Raw genomic sequence first — 21,139 nt, 5'->3', positions numbered from 1 at the left:
GTTGGAATGGGATATGATCCAAGAGAATAGGTGACCATCCTAACCTAGTGGCCACCAAAATGACTTTAATGTGACTGGCTCATCCCCAAAGAATCACTGAAACCTTTGTGGAATCGCTTGATTTCCTATTCACAAATGCAAAGACTGCAACCAATGCAATTGTGTCAGATCACTGTTACATTTCATTCCCTCTAGAGAGGTCAGCACTGCACCGCAGGCAGTAAGACTCAGCAAAAATCATAATGCCAAAAAAAAATATGGTAAGTGAGGTACAGTAATGCATTGTTTAGGTTGCAGCACTCAACAAAGTAAATCTAGGTTAATAAAGTAGACAATGCACATTAGAATGTTTGCTTGCAGTTTAGACAAATTATGAATGTGAGGTTAAGAAAACTGGCTATTATAAAAGCTGCCTTTGAAATGATCTGAAATTTGTGTTAAGATGTAAAGGTGATGAAAAAGGCAAGTTGGGTGGAGCATTTTCATCACAAAAGTTATAAAATTGTCGGAGAAGTTACCATGTAATGATACATATGAGGATTTCTGAATAGGAGGGTATCAAGAGATATAGTGAGAAGTAAACAAGGCGTATCTAATCTCAGGGGGAAAAGCCTTGTTTGGTCTAGCAATGTGCTCTATTTCAAAGTATCATTTTGTTTTATGATCACAATATTAACCACCATGAAATTGTTAATGTTTTATTGAAGTTACAACTTTTTGTAGATCAATTTAGCAGAAAAGTTCATTCGTCAACCAAAGTTTTCAAACTTTGAGTTTTAAACTAAAAACCATTACAGCTTCCATTTATATGCCACCAACAGCCATTTTCATTGTAGATGGTTGAGATTAGAAACTGTTAAGCACCCTTCCAGATTGTCTTTGATCAAAACAGTTTACGTAAACACTTGCAAACAATTACCATTACAGGAAGTCAGTCGTTTTCTTCTAGCATGTTGGTTGGTACGAAAGCACAAACAAAAAGTCAGATAGCAGATTGGGGTGTTTTTTGGGGCACTGTTGATGCATCATAATCAGAGTAGTGTGGATATGGAGTCTGTAAGAGAGGTTGGTTCAGTTCGCTTGCAGACAGTTTTCTTCTTCTGTGGCGTAAAAGTAATGTGGAGACTGTGAAAACAATAGCAACCAAGACTAGTGCAGATACGATGCCCACAGTTATCATTTTCAGCAACGAAAGCGGCCGATCTGCAGAGGATATGCAAGGCTAAGAATGTTTAATCCAGTTCAAATTGAACAGATATTCAGCAAAAATGTACTCATGTCTATTATGATGTGACATGCAACTGATCAGAGAAATTTCCATTTGCACTATTTCTGAAATATTCAAATATAGATAGATATTTTGAAATCAAATTTGTTCAAGTGTGTTATGATACACTTCTAGAGCAGGTGAGACGTGAACCCAGGGCTCCTAACTCTGAGGTAGGGACACTACTAATGCACCACAAGAACCTGCCCACAAATTTATACCTAAAGCTACCAACTGACATGATCTTTGAGCATTTGTCAAGTTCCCCTTAGTGTTTGTGGTCCTTTTCAGTCTGAATTCAAAATGATTTTTAATGGGAACAGAAACTGATTAATACAGGCCTGCTCATTATTAGTCATTTGAGTCTGTTCCACCATTCAATAAGATTACGCCTGATTTAATTTTAAGCTCAAGTCAACATTCTTGTACACCCCTGATAAAATGCCTTAAAAGTATTTCAACATTCGACATTTGCTGCTGTTTGAGGAAGCGAATGCCAACGGCTCAGTATTTGAGAGAAAAATGTTTCCTCAGCTGTTTAAAATGTGACCCCTTATGGTTAAAATGTGACCTCTAGTTGTACATTCTCTTCCCACAACCACCCAATCAAGTCCCCTCAGGACCTTACATATTTCAATTAAAGCATTTTGGCAGGGGGAAAGAAGAGATCTTCTAAACTCAAGTGGATACAAGCCTAACCTTTCTTTATAAGGCAATCACTCATTCTAGGTATTGTCTACTAAACGTTTTCTGATCAGCTTCTGACACAGTAACATCTTTTAGGAAAAAGTTCAAGCCTGCTTGAAAGCTGCACAAATTATTGAACACCTTCAAAACGTGATGCTTAAGAGTTTTTGCTAGCTACATGAAAAACTTACTTGGCCATTGAATGTCATAAGTGTAGCCAAGGTTTTCTGCAGGTACAAACATTTCTGCATTGGTGACTGGAGGCCAAAAAGGAACCATATTGTACCCTCGATTATGTCCTATCGGAGCATTTTCAATTGGAAAGGCAGATAAATCTGAGGAAAGAACAGGGAAGAAAATGATGTGATATATAAATCAAACAGGGTGGCATAAACTAGGCACACAGCAGACGAGAACCATTTCATTGTACAATATTAGCAAAGAAAAACAATACTCCAGGTGCTGGAATTCACATCAAGTGACGGAAACATCCAAAGACTGGGGAGATGAACAATGTTTTTTTGGGGGTGTAGATCCTTTTTCAGAACTGGAAGAACATCGTAGAGATAGGTATATTTAAAAAAGGAACTGGGCAAGATGTAAAGCTGTGTGATCACAGGCAAATAGAGAATGATGTGCAGAGTGTGTGGATATGGCTAAAGGATGGAAGATGTGTTCCAGTTAAGCAGAATTTGAAATTGATCTAGGCTTCAGATAGAAGACACTTTTGATCTGGTCCCATTGCACTACCACTGTGCTAATGGAAAAGATTTAGAATCGGTTACCCTGAGCTGTAGTCATAAGTGACAGCAGAATTATATTTAATATTGTGCAATGTGATGCAGCATATGTCATTTGACCAATTAGGATAACGCTAAGCAATCAATCCTGGCTCAATCCAGAGTGTGGTAATATCAGGTGCAGCATAAAACATGTGATGCCAACTTGGTGAAGAAACAACACAGGACTAAATAAAAGAGACAAAAGGGGAACAATGCACCTTAGAACTAAGTGATCCCACGAGGAGCGGAGCCGATCAAAGCTATAAACGGTAATGAACAATCAACCATTATAAAGTTTTGATCAGGTCACACAGAGCGTGGCTGCCAGTTCTGGTTATCACAGCTTTGAAAGGATGGTGGGCCCTTGAGAGGACAAGGAGAAGGTTTACCAGAATTAATGTAGCATAAAAGGATGAGGAATTTACTACAAGTATAGGTTAACGAAACTGGGAATGGTTCTCAGTAAAGGGAGACTGAATAGACAGGGATAACAAGGTGTAGAGCTGGATGAACACAGGTCATTTCTGAAGAAGCATCTAGACCCGAAATGTCAGCCTTCCTGCTCCTCTGACGCTGCTTGGCCTGCTGTGTTCATCCAGCTCTACACCTTGTTATCTCAGATTCTCCAGCATCTGCAGTTCCTGCTATCTCTGAATAGACAGGTACAAGATTATGGCAAGTTTAGGCAAAGAAAAGCTGTCCACATCAGCTAATTATACAAGATGTTTTGGTAAGAGGCATGGGATGGGTTGGGGAGATGGGTAAACAGTGGGGAATGAGAGGAAAAGCTACATAAATGCAAAGCAGTAATGATCTGGAACTTGCTGCCCAAGATGATGCTGGAATCAGAAACAAATAATGATTTCTAAAAGGAATTTGGATTGGATCGTGGAGTTTAATATATAGACCATGGGAAGAGGAGTGGCAAATGGACTGACTGGATAACTCTAAGGAGAACTGGCTTGGGCTTGATGGGCCAAAATTGCCCCACTGTGCTATTATGTTTCTAGGAATCTAACTGGAGGATGTGGCTATGGACCTTGACAACATATAGGAAATAGGAGAGAAAAGATCATGCACTAGGGAGGGATTTAGATTTGAGACTTAACTTTTTGGAGAGCTGGACTTGTAACTCGCCCTACCAAAGTTGGGACCAATGCCTTTGCAGGGCAGTTTGCTGTTACTATTAGGGAAGATTGAAACTAATTTGGCAGGTGGATGAGATTGAGGATAGACCACTAAAAAAAAGGGGAAAATCAAGGTGGACAAAGAATTGGCAGAGACAGCTAGCACTAGAGTAAGAAATAGGAAAGTATTATGTGGGTTAGTGAATGTAAATAAAATAAACCTACATTTGATGTACTGAGCTGGTATGTGAATGCATGACATGTTTAATGATGTTATCAATAGAGGACCAACAATACATTAGGACGAAAAGCAGTCCAGAGTAAAGTTAATCAATCAGGGTTGGGGGGCAGGGCAGTTCAATGGATGAAAGTCACATCTTAATAAACTGGAATTAGATTGTGCCAGTTTCATCTGCCAATGGGCTATCTATAAAAAGATGACTCAGATACAGTTAGGCTGCATTCCCATATGGGGATAAAGAGGGGACAAATCAAACCAGAGCTCTCTGGATGAAGAAAGAGAGAGAAAGTAAATAAAAGTGAGCAGATGTTAGATCGATAATATTAAAAATTGAAAACTGAATTTAACATACAACGTTCAGAGCAGAAGTCACAAAAAGTAAAAAAGGAAATACTAAGCGAAAAGGTAGTGAATATAAAAAGGAATTCCAAGTTTTTAGTAGGCATCCAAGTAAGTGAGGGTGGCAAGGGAGGTACAGAGTTGACAATGGTCCAAAAAGGGAATTGATGCATGGAGGCATTTGGCATGGCTAAGGAAATAAAAAAAAAGTACTTTGCACACGTCTTCCCACGGAAGATGCTGCCAAAGTTTAGAAGAGGTTGCTGAAACATTGGATGGGTTACAAATTGGTAAGAGTATACATTAGATGGCAAAGTTTGAAAATCCCCAGGATCTAATGCATCCAGGCATACATTGGTATTGGAGAGAGTGCAGATAAGATTTGAGAATGGTTCCAATAACCTGCAGCATAGAAAGCTGAGGGATGACATCATAGAGGTTTATAAAATCATAAGAGGCATAGATGAAGTAGAGGGTATAGGTTTAAGGTGAGAGAGGAAAGATTTAAAAAGAAGAAATTCCTGAGGGACAACTTTTTCCACACAGAGGCTGGTGCATGTATGGAATGAACTGCCAGGGGAGCAGTAGAGCTAAGTTCAAATACATTTAAAAGACATGGATAGAAAAGGTGCAGAGGGATATAGGCCAAACACAGGCAAATGTGACTAGTTCAATTTAGAAACCCTGCTTGGCATGGATGAGATGGGCCAAAGGGTCTGTTTCCATGTTGTATGACTTGATTCCATAAAGATTGAGTATTTGAATCCTGATTTGTAACAAATATATAGTCATCCCATCGATGTCACTGAGTCAAAATCCTGGACTACCCTTCCGAGTAGGACTGAGGGTGACCCTACTTCCAAGGGATGTAGTGGTTCACAATGGCAGCTCACCGCTTCCTTCTCCAGGGCAATTAGGGATGGGCAATAATGCTGGACTAGTCAATGTTGCTCACATCAAAAACTGGAAGAAAAATAAATGCTGGAGAAACCCTTTAGGCGGAATGTATGAAAGAGAAAGAGATGAAATTTCAAGTTTTATATGACTCTTGAACTCAAGAACTGTGCTGACCAATACACAAGTTATTATAAAACATCTACAATCTATTTGGAATTGCCGTAAAAATATCATATTATAAAGATCCAGCAACAACAATTAAAATTAGTTTGTCAGATTACCTGCCTTACTCCTCTTCAACCATTCATCAAAGATTGCATCAGTAAATGTATGCAGTAAAACAAAGATAGGGTCATTCGGAGACAGGTGGGTTTGTCCACCAGTTCCATTAAGAAACAAATGTGCCAGATTATGTAAACTGCGAACTGCTGGATCATACCGTCCTGAAGGGTCGTTATAACCTAGAAGAGAGATCACAACCAATTCAAAGTTAAAACATTAGAAAAACAGTATATTTAAAGCCATTCTAAACTAGCACAGGAGACCTGTTTGAGTGGGCCTTTCCCCCTTAAGTCTGTTCCACTCAGCATTCAATAAGATTGTGCTTTGGCTACAACATAACACTAGTTGACCTGCCTTTGCTCTATATCCTTTAACACTTCAGGAGAACAAAACAAACCTCTCAAATTGACAAACTGTGAAATAGAGTTACCAATTTCTATTAGTTTGGGTGGAACTCCTCCTCAATTCTGAGAAAGAACTGGCATTTATCTTTAGACTATACCCCCTAATATCAGCAGCAATAGTTTCTCTAACCTGGTTATTTCTTCACTTATATTTGAAGTTATTTCACCCTTAAATCAATCATGACTACACCATTTTCCCCATTGTTCCTGCATGCAATGAGCTGGTATATTTCGCTCCCAGGCCTGGTGTATAGAAGTCTGCCCTCTCATCTTGTCCCACTATTCCAGTGTGGCCTCAAGCTATATAAAAATTGCCTCTGATGGAAAGAAATGCCTAAAGTCCTTTAAACTAGGACTTTTGGTTGAATCACTTTAGACCTTTTACTGTCCCTTTGTTTCTATTGCCCAAACCAAAATTTCTGACTTTAGCTCTACTCAATGGGCTAAAATGGCCATTATCTGTACTGCAGGGATTATGAGATACTAGCTTTTCGATTGGACCCTAGTCTGTCTTCTTTTAAAGAAAAAGTCATTGACACGATATGGGAATTGTTAGCTGAGGTGACATTCTGCCTGTCCCTTTGATGCCCTAGTGGCGGTGGTAGTGGCAGTGAGCTGCCTTGGTCTACTGCAGTCCATTTGGCCTAGTGCTGTGAGGAAGGGAATTCCATGAGTTTGACCCAGTAGTGAAGGAACTGCAATAAATTTCCAAATCAGGATGGCAAGTGGCACGGAGAGGAAATCGCAGGTGATGGCATTTTGATGTATCTGCTGCCCTTGTCTTTCTAGATAGAAGTGAAGATAGTTTTGGAATTTGCTGTCTAAGGAGCCTAGGTGAATTTCTACAGTACACACTGTTGCAATTGAGCATTGGCAGAGGTTGTGAATGTTTGTGGATTCAGTGCCAGTGCCAATCAAACAGCTGTTTTGTACTGGATGATATCAAGCTTCAAGTGTTTTTGGAGCTGCACTCATCCAGGAAATTGGGGGAGCATTCCGTCGCATTCTGATATCTGCTTTGTAGATGGTTATCAGGCTTTGGGGAGTCAGGAGGTGCAGGATTCCTAGCTTCTGACCTGCTTCTGTAGCCACTATTAATATGACTTGCCCAGTTCAGTTTGCAGTCAAATGGTAATCTCCAGGAAGTTGCTACTGAAGATTCAGTGATAGCAATGCTAATTAGTGTGAAGGGACAATGGTTTAATTCTCCCTTGGTGATGATCATTGCCAGGCATTTGTGTGGCATGAACGTCACTTGCCACTTATCTGGTAATTGTACTAGACTTGTCATATTTGTACATGGGCTGCTTCAGTATCTAAGAAGTTGTTCACTGATTTCATAATGTTCAGCATTCATGGTAGTGAACATCCCCACTCTGACCTTACAATGCGGGGAAGGTCATTGACAAAGCAGTTGAAGATAGCTGGGCCCAGGATACCACCCTGAGGAAAGGCCTCTTGTGGTGCAGTTGTAATGTTTCTTTGAGCTAGAAGGCCTGGATTCAAGTCCCACCTTTTCCAGAGGTGGGTTACAATATCTCTGAACAGAATGATTAGAAGTTGTTTATTCTGAGGAACACCTGCAGATGTATCCCGGAGCAGGAACCAGAGTAATCTCCCTTTATGCCAAGTATGATGATTCTAATTAAGAGAAAGAGAGAGTTCTCCTCTCCTCCACCCCACCCCATTGCCATCGATTCTAGTGTTATGGAGGATCCTTGACTGCACATGGTCGAATTCAGCATTCACTGACCTTGACATCACTCTCCACCAGAAGCTTAGTGGCTCTTGTAGAACACAAACTTAGCAATGAGCAATTTATTGCTAAGCATGTGCTGCTTGATAGAAGTATTACTGACACCTTTCATCATTTTACTGATGACTGATTAGAGCAGTAATTGGCCAGGCTGCATTTGTCTTGTGCATACAGGATGTACCTGGGCAATTTTCCATATTGTTGAGTAGTGGATAGTGGTGCGGCAAGCTCTGGAGCCAAAACCTTTTTACTACTACCACAATGCTGTTAGGGTCTATATCCTCTCCGCTGTTTAGTCAGTGAAACTTTCAGCCTCTTGAACATCTTGAAACCAGTTGATTGTATTTAGAGTCCTGTGCTCAGTCTCAAGCTCCCTTGCATAAGTGGCTGTCTAGACTGTACAAAGCATCTGGGATCCCTCAGTGCAATACGTATGGGTAAATACTGACTTCTGCTGACTTAACATTTTTTCATTAAAAAGCTATGGTTTGTAGTTATTATAAAAACTACAAATCACTGTTGGAAGCTATTAAGAACTGTCATCCAACTACCTGGGTTTGCATAACTGACCAAATGACACTTGGGCACTTCCTACATAGGTTTTATTCAAGCATATCCTTCAGAGCCAATTTTCCACTAAGAGGCAAATAGGCAGAAAACTCACAAAAATAAGATCACATCTTTTATACTGGTATCTTAAGATTAGTTTACATATACCAAAAATATAGGGTTATCAATATCTAATTAATAGTTCTGGTTATTTCATTTGTTTCATGTTATTCTATTCACCCAATTATATGTAAAAATATGTTAACTACACTTACCTTCCACTGTGTTTCGGAAGCTATCTTCTGAATTGGAGTAGAAAGGTGGTGTATCATAAGCAGATACTTCTAAACATTTTGCTACATCCTGAGCATCAGGGAGACGCTGCACCATTGGTCTAGCAACATTCCCCCCTGGATTCCGCTGGATAGGACCGCCCTCAGTATCTGAAGACATTATTAGTATGAACCAGGTTAGGATCTTTGCTAAACAAAGGTAATCTGGTAAAGAGCAAGCTTGACAGTTTGGCCAGAGGCACAAGCTGCACAGACATCTGGTTGTCCTTGTGCATGAATTGCAAAAGGCAAGTATGCAAGTACAGCAAACTATTAGAAAGCTAATAATTATTAATGGCAAGGGGAAACGGAATGCAAAAAGAAGGTTGTGCACCAGTGAGACTGGGCACAAATGACCACATCTGAGTATGGTGTACAATAAATCAAAAATCAGAATCCCTACTGTGTGGAAACAGGCCATCTGGCCCAACAAGTCCACACTGCCCTTCTGAAGAACATCTCACCCTGACTCATTTCCCTTACTCCTGCATTTCCCCATGTCTAACCCAAATATCCCTAGACACTACAGGCAATTTAGCATGGCCAATCCACCTAGCCTGCACATCTTTGGACTTGGGAACAAACTGGAGCAAACCCACATAGACACGGGGAGAATGTGCAAACTCCACACAGACAGTCCCCGAGGATGGAATTGAACCCGGGTCCCTGCTGCTGTAAAGCAGCAGTGCTAACCACTGAGCCACTGTGCTAAATAGTGTCTTTTTTTTAAAGAAAAGAGTTTTACATGCATTGGAAGCAGTTCAGAGGAGGTTTACAAGATTAATACCTGGAATGGGCATGTTTTATGGGAGGTTGGACAAGCTAAGTTCATATCTGTTGGAGGTTAGAAGAATAGAAGACAATTTGAATGAAACACCTGATCAGGTGTATCCCAAAACTTTGTGGGAAGCTAAGGAAGTGTTTGCTAGGCTGCTTGGAGATATTTAGCCACAGGTGAAGTGCCAGATGACAGGAGGTTTACTAACATGGTGCCATTATTTAAGAAAGTTGTTACGGAAAAGCCAAAGAACTATAGATCAGTGAGCCTTACAATCAGCAGTGGGTAAGTTGTTGGAGGGGTCTCCAAGGGGGATTAGAGACAGTCAACATAGCTTTGTGCAAGAGAAAGCGTGTCTCACTAACTTGAGATTGAAGAAGAAGTGACAAAGAAGATTGATGAAGGCACAATGATGGATTTTGTCTGTATGGACTTCAAAGTGTTTGACAGTGTTCCACATAGGAGACTGGTTATCAAGGTTAGATAACATGGAAACCAGGGTGAGTTAGCCATTTGGATACAGAACTTACTTGAACATAGACACCAGAGGGTGGTGGAGGAGAGTTGTTTTTTGGACTGGAGGCCTGTGACTGGCGGTGTGCTGTAAGGATCAGTGATGGTTCTACTGTTTGTGGTCATTTACGCAAGTGATTTGGATGTGATCTCTTGGAGCGTCTCACGACAGAACAGCATAAAATGGCCAATGAAAGCCCCAACAAGCTTTGCAGTACATGTTTGACAGAAATTAGAGCATGAGAAAGACTTGTGGTCTCAGCATTAGAACAATAGCTGTCTGTGAAAAATGAAACTGTTATCCTAGATAAGAACATTCCACACCAATTGGTTGTTTCTCTTAAGTTTTTTCAAATCATTCAATCTGTTAGAATATTATGAGTAGGTTTTAATTAAGATGCAAGATAATTGTAGATGTAGATTCTGAAGTGGTTATAGAGAGAGAGGGAGAGGGAGAGGGAGAGAGGGAGGGAGAGAGAGAGAAAAACAAAAATTTAGAAGGTGTAAAAACTGATTACAAGTAATGGAAGAGGGTCTCTTATCTTCTAGCAAGGACAGTATTTAGTAAAGTCTGTGTTACAGCCTGATACAGATAACAGATTGAAATTGACTACAGCTGCCATAATGTGAAGATAAGCATTGCCTAGCAGCAAAACAAGCATCTGAAGTTATAATTTCTTATGCACTAAAATGGTCCAATCAGAACACAACAACCAGCAATTATTAATATAGAAAGATGTACTAAAAACTCAATCGCAGTTGGACAACCCAGCATTAGTTAACCAATAGTATATGGGGGCGGGGGAGGGGAGGTGGGGAAGGATATGTGACACCATGTTAAATTAACAAGAAAATGTATAGAAGAGAATTTGCTTGTGTATAAAAAAAAGTGTCATTGACTTCTCTTCCAATCTGAGCCAAAGATTAAGGGGGCTATTGAGCCCTCGCATTGAGGCCAGGTTCAGGGTGGTCTCCGGCCTCTCCCTGCATGGCACTGAATGCTTGAATAAATTACCACGTGCCTGAACTCTGCTGTGTCCTGAAATTTATTGCCTTAGAACAAAATCAATCCTAAATGAATATAGGAGAAATGGTTAGTAGGTTGGCAGATGACACCAAAATTCTGAAGGTAGTGGACAGAAAAGGTGGTTTCTCAGTACAGTGGGACCTTAAACACATGGGCTGAGGGGTGGCAGATGGAATTTAATTGAACTAAGTGAGGTGTTGCATTTTGGTAAGGCAAATCCAGGGCAGGATGTATACTCTTAATTGTATGGTCCTGGGGAGTGTTACTGAACAAAGAGACTTTGGGGTGCAGGTTCAAAGTTCCCTGAAGGTGGAGTAACAGGTAGACAGAGTGGTGCAGGCAGTGTTTGGTACACTCGCCTTTATGGTCAGTGTATTGAGTATATGAGGAAGTGGAGGCGGTTGGCATATTTACAACATTTAACAGGCATCTGAACAGATACATGGATAAGAAGGGTTTACAGGGATATGGGCCAAATGCTGGCAGATGGGACTAGATCAATTTAGGATCTGGTTAGCGGATGAATAGGACTGATGGGCTGGTTTCTGTGCTGTACAACTCGATGATTCTAAGATTGTATTTGATATCCAGCCAAGCATTCATAATAGAACAGCCTTCATAGCAAAACCTTGTTGTTTTAAACGACATGTCCGATCATTGGAAAGGAGCAGATGTACACATTTTCTATATTTGAAAGCAGGTTTTTGTAAAAAAAAAGTCATTTGCCAATCAATTTAAATCAGAGCACAATATTTTAGGTCAGTTTTTTATTTACACATTTTTATTAAATGATGGTGCTTTCTCAATTAGTGAATACCGTATTGCATGTACACAGTTATTAAACTGCTCTCAATGTTAAAGGTAAACTTACCTTATAAAAAGGAGAGACTGCCCTGTGACAAATCACAGCATTAAAAACCACATCTACAATATAATACAACACCATTTGTTACAGTTGAAGAAAATACTTTAGACTTTTCATTTTCAGAACAGTTTCAACTTCTCTGAACTGAAACCTGGCATCCTTCTAGCAGGCTTTCAAAATCCCACTTGACCAGACAGAAATGGCAAGCTGGAGAAAAACAGAATTTCAGCCCCCTATTTAAAATGTGAAACTGACTTCAGGAGTGTGCATTGTCTTGGGCGCACAACTTGACCTAAAGAAAGAACTGAATAGAAGAGCAAAGTTTTCTTAATGTGGAGGTAAATCAGGTTGCCTGCAAACAAAAAAGGGAGAGAAACATGGGTGTGCTAATAGACAACATGGATGTTATTACATTACAAAGTAATGCAGGTCAAACCAATGGGAAAGACCAAGAGGAACATTACAAGGTGGTGCCACAATTATAGAGTGTGACTCAAAAGACATTCTGTCAAAGTTTTTCATTTTGCACTCAAGTACCAAATGTAAGGGAAATCAACATTTAAACTGCATGAAAATGGAACATTAATTTGTTGGCAAGTTGACTGATTAGTCGGGGCATCATCATGGAACAGTACAGCCAGATGATGACTGTTAGTTAACTGGCAAGCTTATACGAGAAGAGCAGAGAAGGAGAGGAGGTTCAAAAATGTATTCAGGAGAATTTTCTACATTGGTATGTTTCCAGTCCAAGAAAATAGCTATTGTTGGACCTGGTTCTGGAGAAGGAGTTAGGTCAAGAGTCCACTCTTAAGTGAAGCGATCATAGCATTGCAAGGTTTAGGGTGGATATGTAAAAATGGCAAGGAGTAAACTCAAGTAAAATTATTTGGGAAAAGACCAGCTTTGTTAGGTCAAGAACAGACCTGATTAAGCAAAGTGGAATCAAGAATTGGTGGTCAAAACTGGAACAGAATATGGAGGCTATTTTTAAAGTGGAGCGAGTTTAGATACAGTGCATACCTTGAAGAGAAGAGAAGGTGGGCAGATTTGATAAAGATGTTTGACATGTTGAAGTCGGTGAGACAATAGGTGAAGGTTAGCCCGTTGGTGACTACAGGGAACCAGGAAGTGAAAATATACAGTGATTAGCAAAAGAACCAAAAGGCAAAGAAAAGCTTTTTCACCCAGTGAGTGGGTAAGGTTTAGAATGCACTGCCAGAAGACTGGTGGGGCAAGATTGAACTATGCTTTTCGAAAACAACTTAGATAAGCAACTGAAGGAAAAAAAAATGCTTAGCTACAAGATAAGGATAGAGAAGTGGGGGAAGATAGTAGGAACTGCAGATGCTGGAGAATCTGAGATAACAAGGTGTAGAGCTGGATGAACACAGCAGGCCAAGATGCATCAGAGGAGCAGGAAAGCTGACGTTTCGGGCCTAGACCCTTCTTCAGAAATGGGGGAGGGGAAGGGGATTCTGAAATAAATAGGGAGAAAGGGGGAGGCGGATAGAAGATGGATAAAGGAGAGGATAGGTGGAGAGGAGACAGACAGGTCAAAGAGGTGGGGGTGGAGCCAGTAAAGGTGAGTGTAGGTGGGGAGTTAGGGAGGGGATAGGTCAGTCCAGGGAGGACGGACAGGTCAAGGGGGCGGGATGACGCTAGGAGGTAGGAGATGGGGGTGGGGCTGGAGGTGGGAGGAGGGGATAGGTGGGAGGAAGGACAGGTTAGGGAGGCGGGGACAAGCTGGGCTGGTTTTGGGGTGTGGTTGGGGGAGGGGAGAGAAACTGGCTCCACCCTCACCTCTTTGACCTGTCTGTCTCCTCTCCACCTATCCTCTCCTCTATCCATCTTCTATCCGCCTCCCCCTTTCTCCCTATTTATTTCAGAATCCCCTTCCCCTCCCCCATTTCTGAAGAAGGGTCTAGGCCCGAAACGTCAGCTTTCCTGCTCCTCTGTTGCTGCTTGGCCTGCTGTGTTTATCCAGCTCTACACCTTGTTATCTCATTATCATAGAGAAGTGGGGCTTCCCTAAATTGCTCTTGCAGTGAGCTGGCCTAGACCCGATGGATTGAAGGGTACTGAAATAATTCTAAGTGGTAGTCGAGTGGGTAGTTTGCTGGTTTTCCCAGTCCAATATTTACTCAAAAAAAGTCATCCAGGTTCTAATCAGATACAGATTAAAATGTTTTATTTCGTGCAGTTTTCTCTTCATTGTATTTTTAAATGGTTACCATTGCAGATAGTTCCCAGAGTATCATAGTCTTCCAAACTTTCACAGAGGTTACGCCACTGGGAAAAGATCGAGTTAGGACTTATTAGGGTCGGGTCAAAATTGTTTCTAGCTCCCATTAGGTCATCAGTGCAGATGTCACAGGTATTTCTCCCTGTGGCAAAGTTCCAGTATGGAAGCGAAAATGTGGGGTCCTGCAGCATCACCTATATCAACAAGCAAAGCAGTCATTCAGTATACAGGATACAACTGTATTAATCTGAAAACTTTGTTCATAAAATACAGGACTCCTTCAGTAGTCATTAAAGTTATCAGTAGGTGGTTTTAGGTTTATCTTGGCACAGTAAATTCTAAATTGTAAGGTGTCTAGTCAATCCATCATACCCAAGTCAATTAAGCCAATGTAAATTATGGTCAGCCAATGCAAATTATGGTCCACTTCCAATTTTGATCTTCTCCCGGCTTCAACATGCTGCATTAACACCCACTCCCTCCATAAAAGTCAATGTTATACCACCTATTACTAGAAATCAAAAGCTATCATTTCATCATTGTAACTATTGATTTGAACACAACCAAAGTCATTTGCTTAAACAGAGTGATTGCTGTTAATTTTGTCCTATATTATCACCCTGACCATTCTGGCTTCAGGACTAAAGTCAGGTCAATAATACCTCTGAAATGCTGATACTCCCACACGTGCAGTATTTAACAGTTTTCAAATGGTAGTTTTTGCCCTATCCAGATTGCTGCATGATTCACTCTCTCTTAGACCTACTTACTCTATTTTTCATTTTACAGATTTACAGTGTTTTTCATTGTGTAAAGTCTGCTGAACTCAGCAACTTGAAGTAAAACACTTTGAGCATCAAAGTACAACACAGGAATGTACATCCCCATTCTGATACTTGACAAACTTCCCTCCTAGGTCATCCCCAGCCCACTCACACTTGGTGTGGGCATTGACCAACAGTCCCCAACACTGTATACATTCCAAATCCTATCCTCTTGCACCTGCTTGTTCTCACCCCATCCCATGCTCACCTGACCTCCTGGAATTCCAGCCTCCTGCCCATTCCAGATATTATAGGCATGGGGGCTAAAGCTGAAGGCAGGTGTTGCTAGGGACGTGTGTGGGAGGAACAGTGGGCAGACATAACTGGGACAAGGGGAGACTAAACATTTTGAGGAAAGGTAACAGGGTTGGGTACCCCATTGAATTTAGCCTTCTTTGCTTTATAAATTTTAACTTTAGATCAATTCTTCACCATCTTAGTTATTGGATCTAAACCTTATGATGCAATGATCATTTTTACTTAAGTGTCCCCCCACAGAATTTGTTCATTTGGCTGGCCTCTTTCACCAGCACCAGATCCAGTGATGCTTCCTTTCTTCCATGGGTACCCACATAGGCCATAGTTATGCCTGTGTTTGTGGGATATCAGGAACATTTCTTACTGCAGTCCTACTTGGGTCCTTCTTAACAACTGTCTGATACATTGATGACATTATTGATGCTGTATCCATCTCTTGTCCAGAATTGGAAAAATTTATCCATTTCACTTACAATTCCCACCCTGCTTTCACCTTCACCTGGTCCATCTGACTTCTCCAGAAATGGAAACAGATGTCAAGGAAGGGAGATAGACTGGCCACCAATATCCAATACAAACCCATGGATCCAACTATGTGAACTATACATCTGCACAATTTGCTTTCTGTAGAGAATCCATTCCGTTCTCCCAGTTTCTGGTCTCATCTATTCTGATGATTCTAGTGAGGAAAACAATCGGGTCCTCCTGGTCCTTACTAACCATCCCATCAGCATCCATATCCAAAGCATCATAAGCTGATATTTCAGCAAACTCCAGCAGGATGCCAGATACATATTCCCCTGCCCTCCCTGGACACTTTCCACAGAGATGGCTTCCTCTGGGAGACAATGGTCCACTCCGCCATTCCCAATGCCTTCCACACTCCCATGTCATCTTCCCATGCAATTGCAGAAAGTGTATCACCTTCCCATTTACTTCCTCTGTCCTTACTATCTAAGGTCCCAGACACAGCTTCGAGTTGAAGCAGCAACTTATGTGCACTTCACTCTTCAGTGGTCTCCTGTACACTGGGGAGGTGAAATGCAGACTGGGCAAGTGCATAAAAGAACTTCGGAAATAATAAGAAGAACTGCAGATGCTGGAGTCAGAGACAACTATGGAGCTGGAGGAACACAGCAGGCCAGGCAGCAGAGGAGCAGGAAAGTTGATGTTTTGGGTCGGGCCCAACCCAAAACATCAACTTTCCCGCCCCTTTGATGCCGACTGGCCTGCTGTGTTCTTCCAGCTCCTCACTGTGTTATATCTGCTTTACAGAACATGTTGTCTAAAATTATCCTGACCTTCCAGTTTCCTGTTACTGTAACACACCATATTCCCTGGCCTTTGTCCATGCCCTTCCGCCAACCCCGACACATCAGGCCTTATCTCTACATGGTCGGCTACCACAATAATGCATTGTCAGCAATGAATGTCAGCTCCTTATTAGCAGCTAGCGCTGCTCCCGGATGGACCAATACCCATCCCTACTCCCAGAACCACACACATACACACCTTTACCTTGCTACAAATCAGTTCGGAGAAAGGGTGACTGGACCTGAAATATTAACTCTGCTTTCTCTCCACAGCTGCTGAAACACCAGTGGAGCTTCTCCAGCAATTTGTGTTTTGGTTTGAGATTTCCAACATATGCAACTCTTTTTTCTTTTTTGTTCAATGCTTCCTTTCTAATTGGACAAAGAACAAGTTTGTCAAGGAGGTTCTCATGAGCATTTCAAAAAATTCTCCTTTTCCTTGCACTTTACGCTGAATTACTAAAATTTCAATTGTCATAATATTCAATATTACCTCACTATCATATCTGGGATTTCCCTTCGGATTTGCTCCTGTAGTTTTCACTCTTTGGAAAAAAAAACTGTCATTGACAAGATCTTGTTCAAGACGGTTGATAAATAAAGTTACAGCACAAGATTGATGAAAATGTATAAGTAAGGTTTATAAATTGATTAAAAGACAAGAAGCAGAGAATAGGGATAAATGGATTATTCACAGGGATGGTAGGTTATGAATGAAGGGACAAGTGTTAGGACAACACTGGTTTAATATATAAGTGACTTAGATTAATCAATTGCGATATTCCCAAATTTGCCAATTGCATAAAGCTATCCCCTTCAACAGTCTGAAATTGGTAGACTAGAAATGTTGGGGTTATATCTGATCCCCAAGGTGAGTTCCAAATCATTTGCACCAGTTAAAAAAAAAAACACCTATTTCCCCTTCTGAAATAATGCTAGAGTTCAGCCTTAGCTCAGCTGCTGCTCAAACCCTCATTTGTGTCTTTGTTATCTTCAGTTTGACTATTTTAATACACCCTGACTGGTCTCCCCATTCTACCTTCAAACTGGAGATCATACAATACTCCGCTACAGTCTTACTTTGCATCAAGTCCTGTTCTCACATCATCACCATTCTTGCTGATCTTCACGACACAGTAAAACATCATCGTGATTTTGAGGTCTTCATCCCTGTTTTCAAATCTAATATCTTCCAACCTGGAGATAACTGCATTCAAAGTTCTGGCCTCTTACATATCCCAAATTTTAATTATTCCAGCATTGTTTGCTAGCTGTGCTTTCAGTTATCAAGGATCTAGTTTGCCTCCCTCCACATCTGTGCTTCTTTGCTTTTCTTCCCTCCTGGAAAACACTTGCTAAAACTCCTCACTTTGATCAGGTTTTTGCCCTAATACTTAATGTGATCTGAAGTCATTTTGTTTTAAAAATAAAGTTCCTGGAAAGTGCCTCTTGATGTTTCATTACATTAAACCTGCCATAAACACACACTGTACCAATTCCCTGGTAACTTTTCTGCTGTCTTATCTGCGGTCTTTTGATTGCTGTCTTTACCCGGTGATTTATGAGGCATGAGGATTTTTAGTGATGTGCCAGTCTCCCAATGATTTCCAAGGTATTGATCATTTGCTTTGAATTTTTCCCCCGTAATTTACTGATTCAGATGTACTAACCCCTAACCGAGCCAAAAAAAATGGACAGCCCCTCCCGATGGTAGCCTAAAAAAATACAAAAGGTTGAACACAATGTACCGAGAAACAGGCGTTGCATTCACAGAGTCACTGCATGTTCTTTTTCGACTGGCTCAGTTGGCTGGACGTGCAGTGATGTCAACATCGCGGGTTCAAGTGGGACCCTTCTGCCCCCTTCTGAATCCCTCTTCTCGCCAGCGGCGTGGTGACCATCCGGTTAAACCACTACCAGTCATCTCCCTCTGATAACAGAACATCGCTCTGGGACGAGAGCGACTTTACCTTTTCCGTATGCCCTGTGCCTTTTAGGGGGTGGGGCTGTCCTTACCTGCATGTCTTGTTCCAGTTGCAGTAGGTGGTAGCGGTGCCAGGTGAGGAAGGCAGGCCCCTCATGGGAGAAGTCGATGCCCCCGAAGGTGCGACCCTGCCCCAGGTAGGTTTTGCTGACCGAGTAATAGTGGCTCCAGACGAACAGGTTGTAGATAGAGATGTTCTGGAAAGGGGGCAGTTGCCCGGTGCTCAAGTTGCCAGGGTGGCGGGTAACCACTACCACCTCGGGGTGAGGACTTATTTTGGCGAGGTGCAGGGCATCGACGAGGCGCCTCCTGTCGGGGTCGCTCAGGCTCAGCGCATCCCGACGGCGGCGCGGCGGTAGAGTCGGGCTCCGGCAGTCGACCCCACTCCTTCCTGGGCGGCATCGGCTGCAGTCGGAACCGGCGAAGTTCGCGGCGCAGCGACAGCCACGGCGGAAGAAGCGCAGGGGCCAGCGCTCCCGCTCGTCCAGGCCATCGTGCGGGTACTGGGGACCATGAGGGGCCGAGTCGGCCCCTAACTCAACACAAGAGCCCCGTCCCCGGCTGGAGCTGCAGCGGTCAGCGGGGTCTGACCTCGGACCTGGGCAACACTCCCCACTTCGCAGCACGTCTGGCTGCACACACACCCGCGGAAACTGGGCGAATACTGCCCTGACGTAAAGGGCAGCCAGCATCAGGCACTGTAACAAGCCCAACCTGCCCATCCCGACACCTAAAAACACTGATCCCATTTGTTCCCCACCCCTCAAGACAACACCTTTCAATTTCTTCTGTTACAATTTCACTAATTTCTCCCTGCATTAAGCTAATGTGGACTGACTTAATTGAGATCTAAGCTTCTCCTAGCCTTTTAAATACCCAATTATCTCATACCAAAGTCTGCTGTTCACCTCGTGATATTTTTTTTCTCTCTCGAAACTCCAGATCTGGAATGTTCAGGTCATTGAATAAACAGAAAGTGGTTGAATGACTTTCTTTTTTCGGCATTGTTACCATATAAAGTACCAGTCTCATTGCTAAGTAGTCATGTACTTTCTGAAGCGTTCCTGCAGACACACGAGTTTTACTCTTCACTCCCTCTGGGATGGCTGCGAGCATCATCTTTTTTTCCCCAAAACCCTCCCCATCAAATACATAACGCCATGGGAAAAAAAAGTGAACTAGAGTCCTAAGGCAAAAAGTGAAATGAGGCATATGTAAGGTTTAGGAAATTGAAGGTAGACTAGAGCCCTTTAAGTATATAAAGATGGAGGAAAAAAATCAAACAAGAAATTAGGAGGGCTCAAAGGGGCTGTAGGAGCGAAATTCCCCAAACCAGAGACATAAAGGCTCAGGAGGCAGACGGGATGCAGGCATGTTGGGGACTTTTATTCAAGCGAAAAAAAAAGGTTAATGCAGGGAGAGGGCTAAAGGATCTTTCCTGACTCTGGTTTCGGTGTGAGAACACAATCATTCTGTTAATCTTCAGCTCAGATGAGAAGAGAAATCAATGACACACTTATTTTTACACATTTTGTGTTACAATGATCATATGTGACCTGGTTACTGTACCATTCCTGTCTCTTCCATGGGACCAATCTTGTAAACACCTAATCAATGATGGATACTCTGATGGACAGCCCTAGGTTCTTAGTTTTTTTGTGAACAATTATTGTAATCTGTGGGATCTTTCAATGTTGCATTCTAAAGTTAGTGGCTGTCCTCTTTCGGTCATGGTTATCTCTAAGGATTGCTTGAATTCTGTTGTCCATTGCACTGACTATCTCTAATCAAATTCCATTTCCCCTTTTTATATATAAAAAAGTTGATGTATAAAAGCTCATAATATTAATACTTATAATTTTACAAGTATTTCTATTGATAACATTTTTTAGCTAATCAGACAAGATATGCCAGGTGTCTCTTTAATGTTTTATAATTACGTTGAAATCTATCTCTGTGATTATTTAAAGAATCTTTAACTAGAACTTATTAATATTGTAAATAGTTTCAAAGATACAGCTAATTTCTGCAAGATAACATTGGCTGCTGTTTTTATGGCTGAACACATCCTTAATGAGACTAGAATTAATACTTATTGTAGTGATTTTTCAATGTTTTTGAGTTACAATTTCATTATTTCTTCTGTGTTTTGTTACAAATCTTCGACATGTTCATCCTTGAATATTTCTTGTAACTTGTTGTTTGGATAATGCTTCGTCCTGCCTTGGAAAGACACTTTCGCAGAGGCACCGTTGTTAGTTTTCACTTAAGCTGAAGCAAGCTATTTTTAAAAGTCCAACCATTTTTGTGTTGCTTAAAAACGGGGAACTGAAGCAGACTTTTAAATTCAGACTTTTAAAAACAGGCAGTACCAACAGGGACCATGAAATGTCTTTGGCATATAGGATTATGGAAAATCCCAAGGTGTTTTATACATATAAGGAGCAAGAGGGGAGCTAGGGAAAGGATAGGTCCACTTAAGGACAAAGGAGGGAATTTATACATAGAGCCAGCCAACATCAAGAGAAAGGAGGCATATGACATGTATAGGCAACTGGGATCAAGTGATTTCCTTGAGGAGTGTATAGGGTGTTGGAGTACACTTCAGAGACAAATCGGGAGGGCTAAAAGGGGACATGAGATGGCTTTGGCAGAAAAGGTAAAGAAGAATC

The 21,139-nt window shown here is 41.5% G+C and overlaps 1 protein-coding gene across 3 annotated transcripts; it reads right to left on the bottom strand.

Moving 5' to 3' along the window:
* Positions 1-726: 726 nt before the first annotated feature.
* On the bottom strand, positions 727-19,289 carry LOC109927747 (5,6-dihydroxyindole-2-carboxylic acid oxidase). Of its 3 annotated transcripts, none has more exons than XM_048594733.1 (6): positions 18,500-19,289; positions 14,078-14,282; positions 8,607-8,774; positions 5,622-5,801; positions 2,146-2,289; positions 727-1,222 (listed from the first exon to the last, which is right to left on the bottom strand). In XM_048594733.1, exons 1-6 carry the CDS (start codon positions 19,214-19,216, stop codon positions 1,032-1,034), a joined length of 1,605 nt encoding a protein of 534 aa, XP_048450690.1. In that variant the 5' UTR covers positions 19,217-19,289; the 3' UTR covers positions 727-1,031. The 3 variants fall into 3 exon arrangements, with proteins under 3 accessions (XP_048450690.1, XP_020383344.2, XP_048450695.1); XM_020527755.2 differs by having other exon boundaries at positions 727-1,203; XM_048594738.1 differs by having other exon boundaries at positions 727-1,125.
* Between the last annotated feature and the right edge of the window lie 1,850 nt (positions 19,290-21,139).

The sequence above is a fragment of the Rhincodon typus genome, chromosome 3 (genome assembly GCF_021869965.1).
Source record: "Rhincodon typus isolate 14 chromosome 3, sRhiTyp1.1, whole genome shotgun sequence".
NCBI lineage: Eukaryota > Metazoa > Chordata > Chondrichthyes > Orectolobiformes > Rhincodontidae > Rhincodon > Rhincodon typus.
The sequence above is the reverse complement of the archived record's forward strand: the minus strand, read 5'-3'. Positions and strand labels throughout refer to the sequence as shown.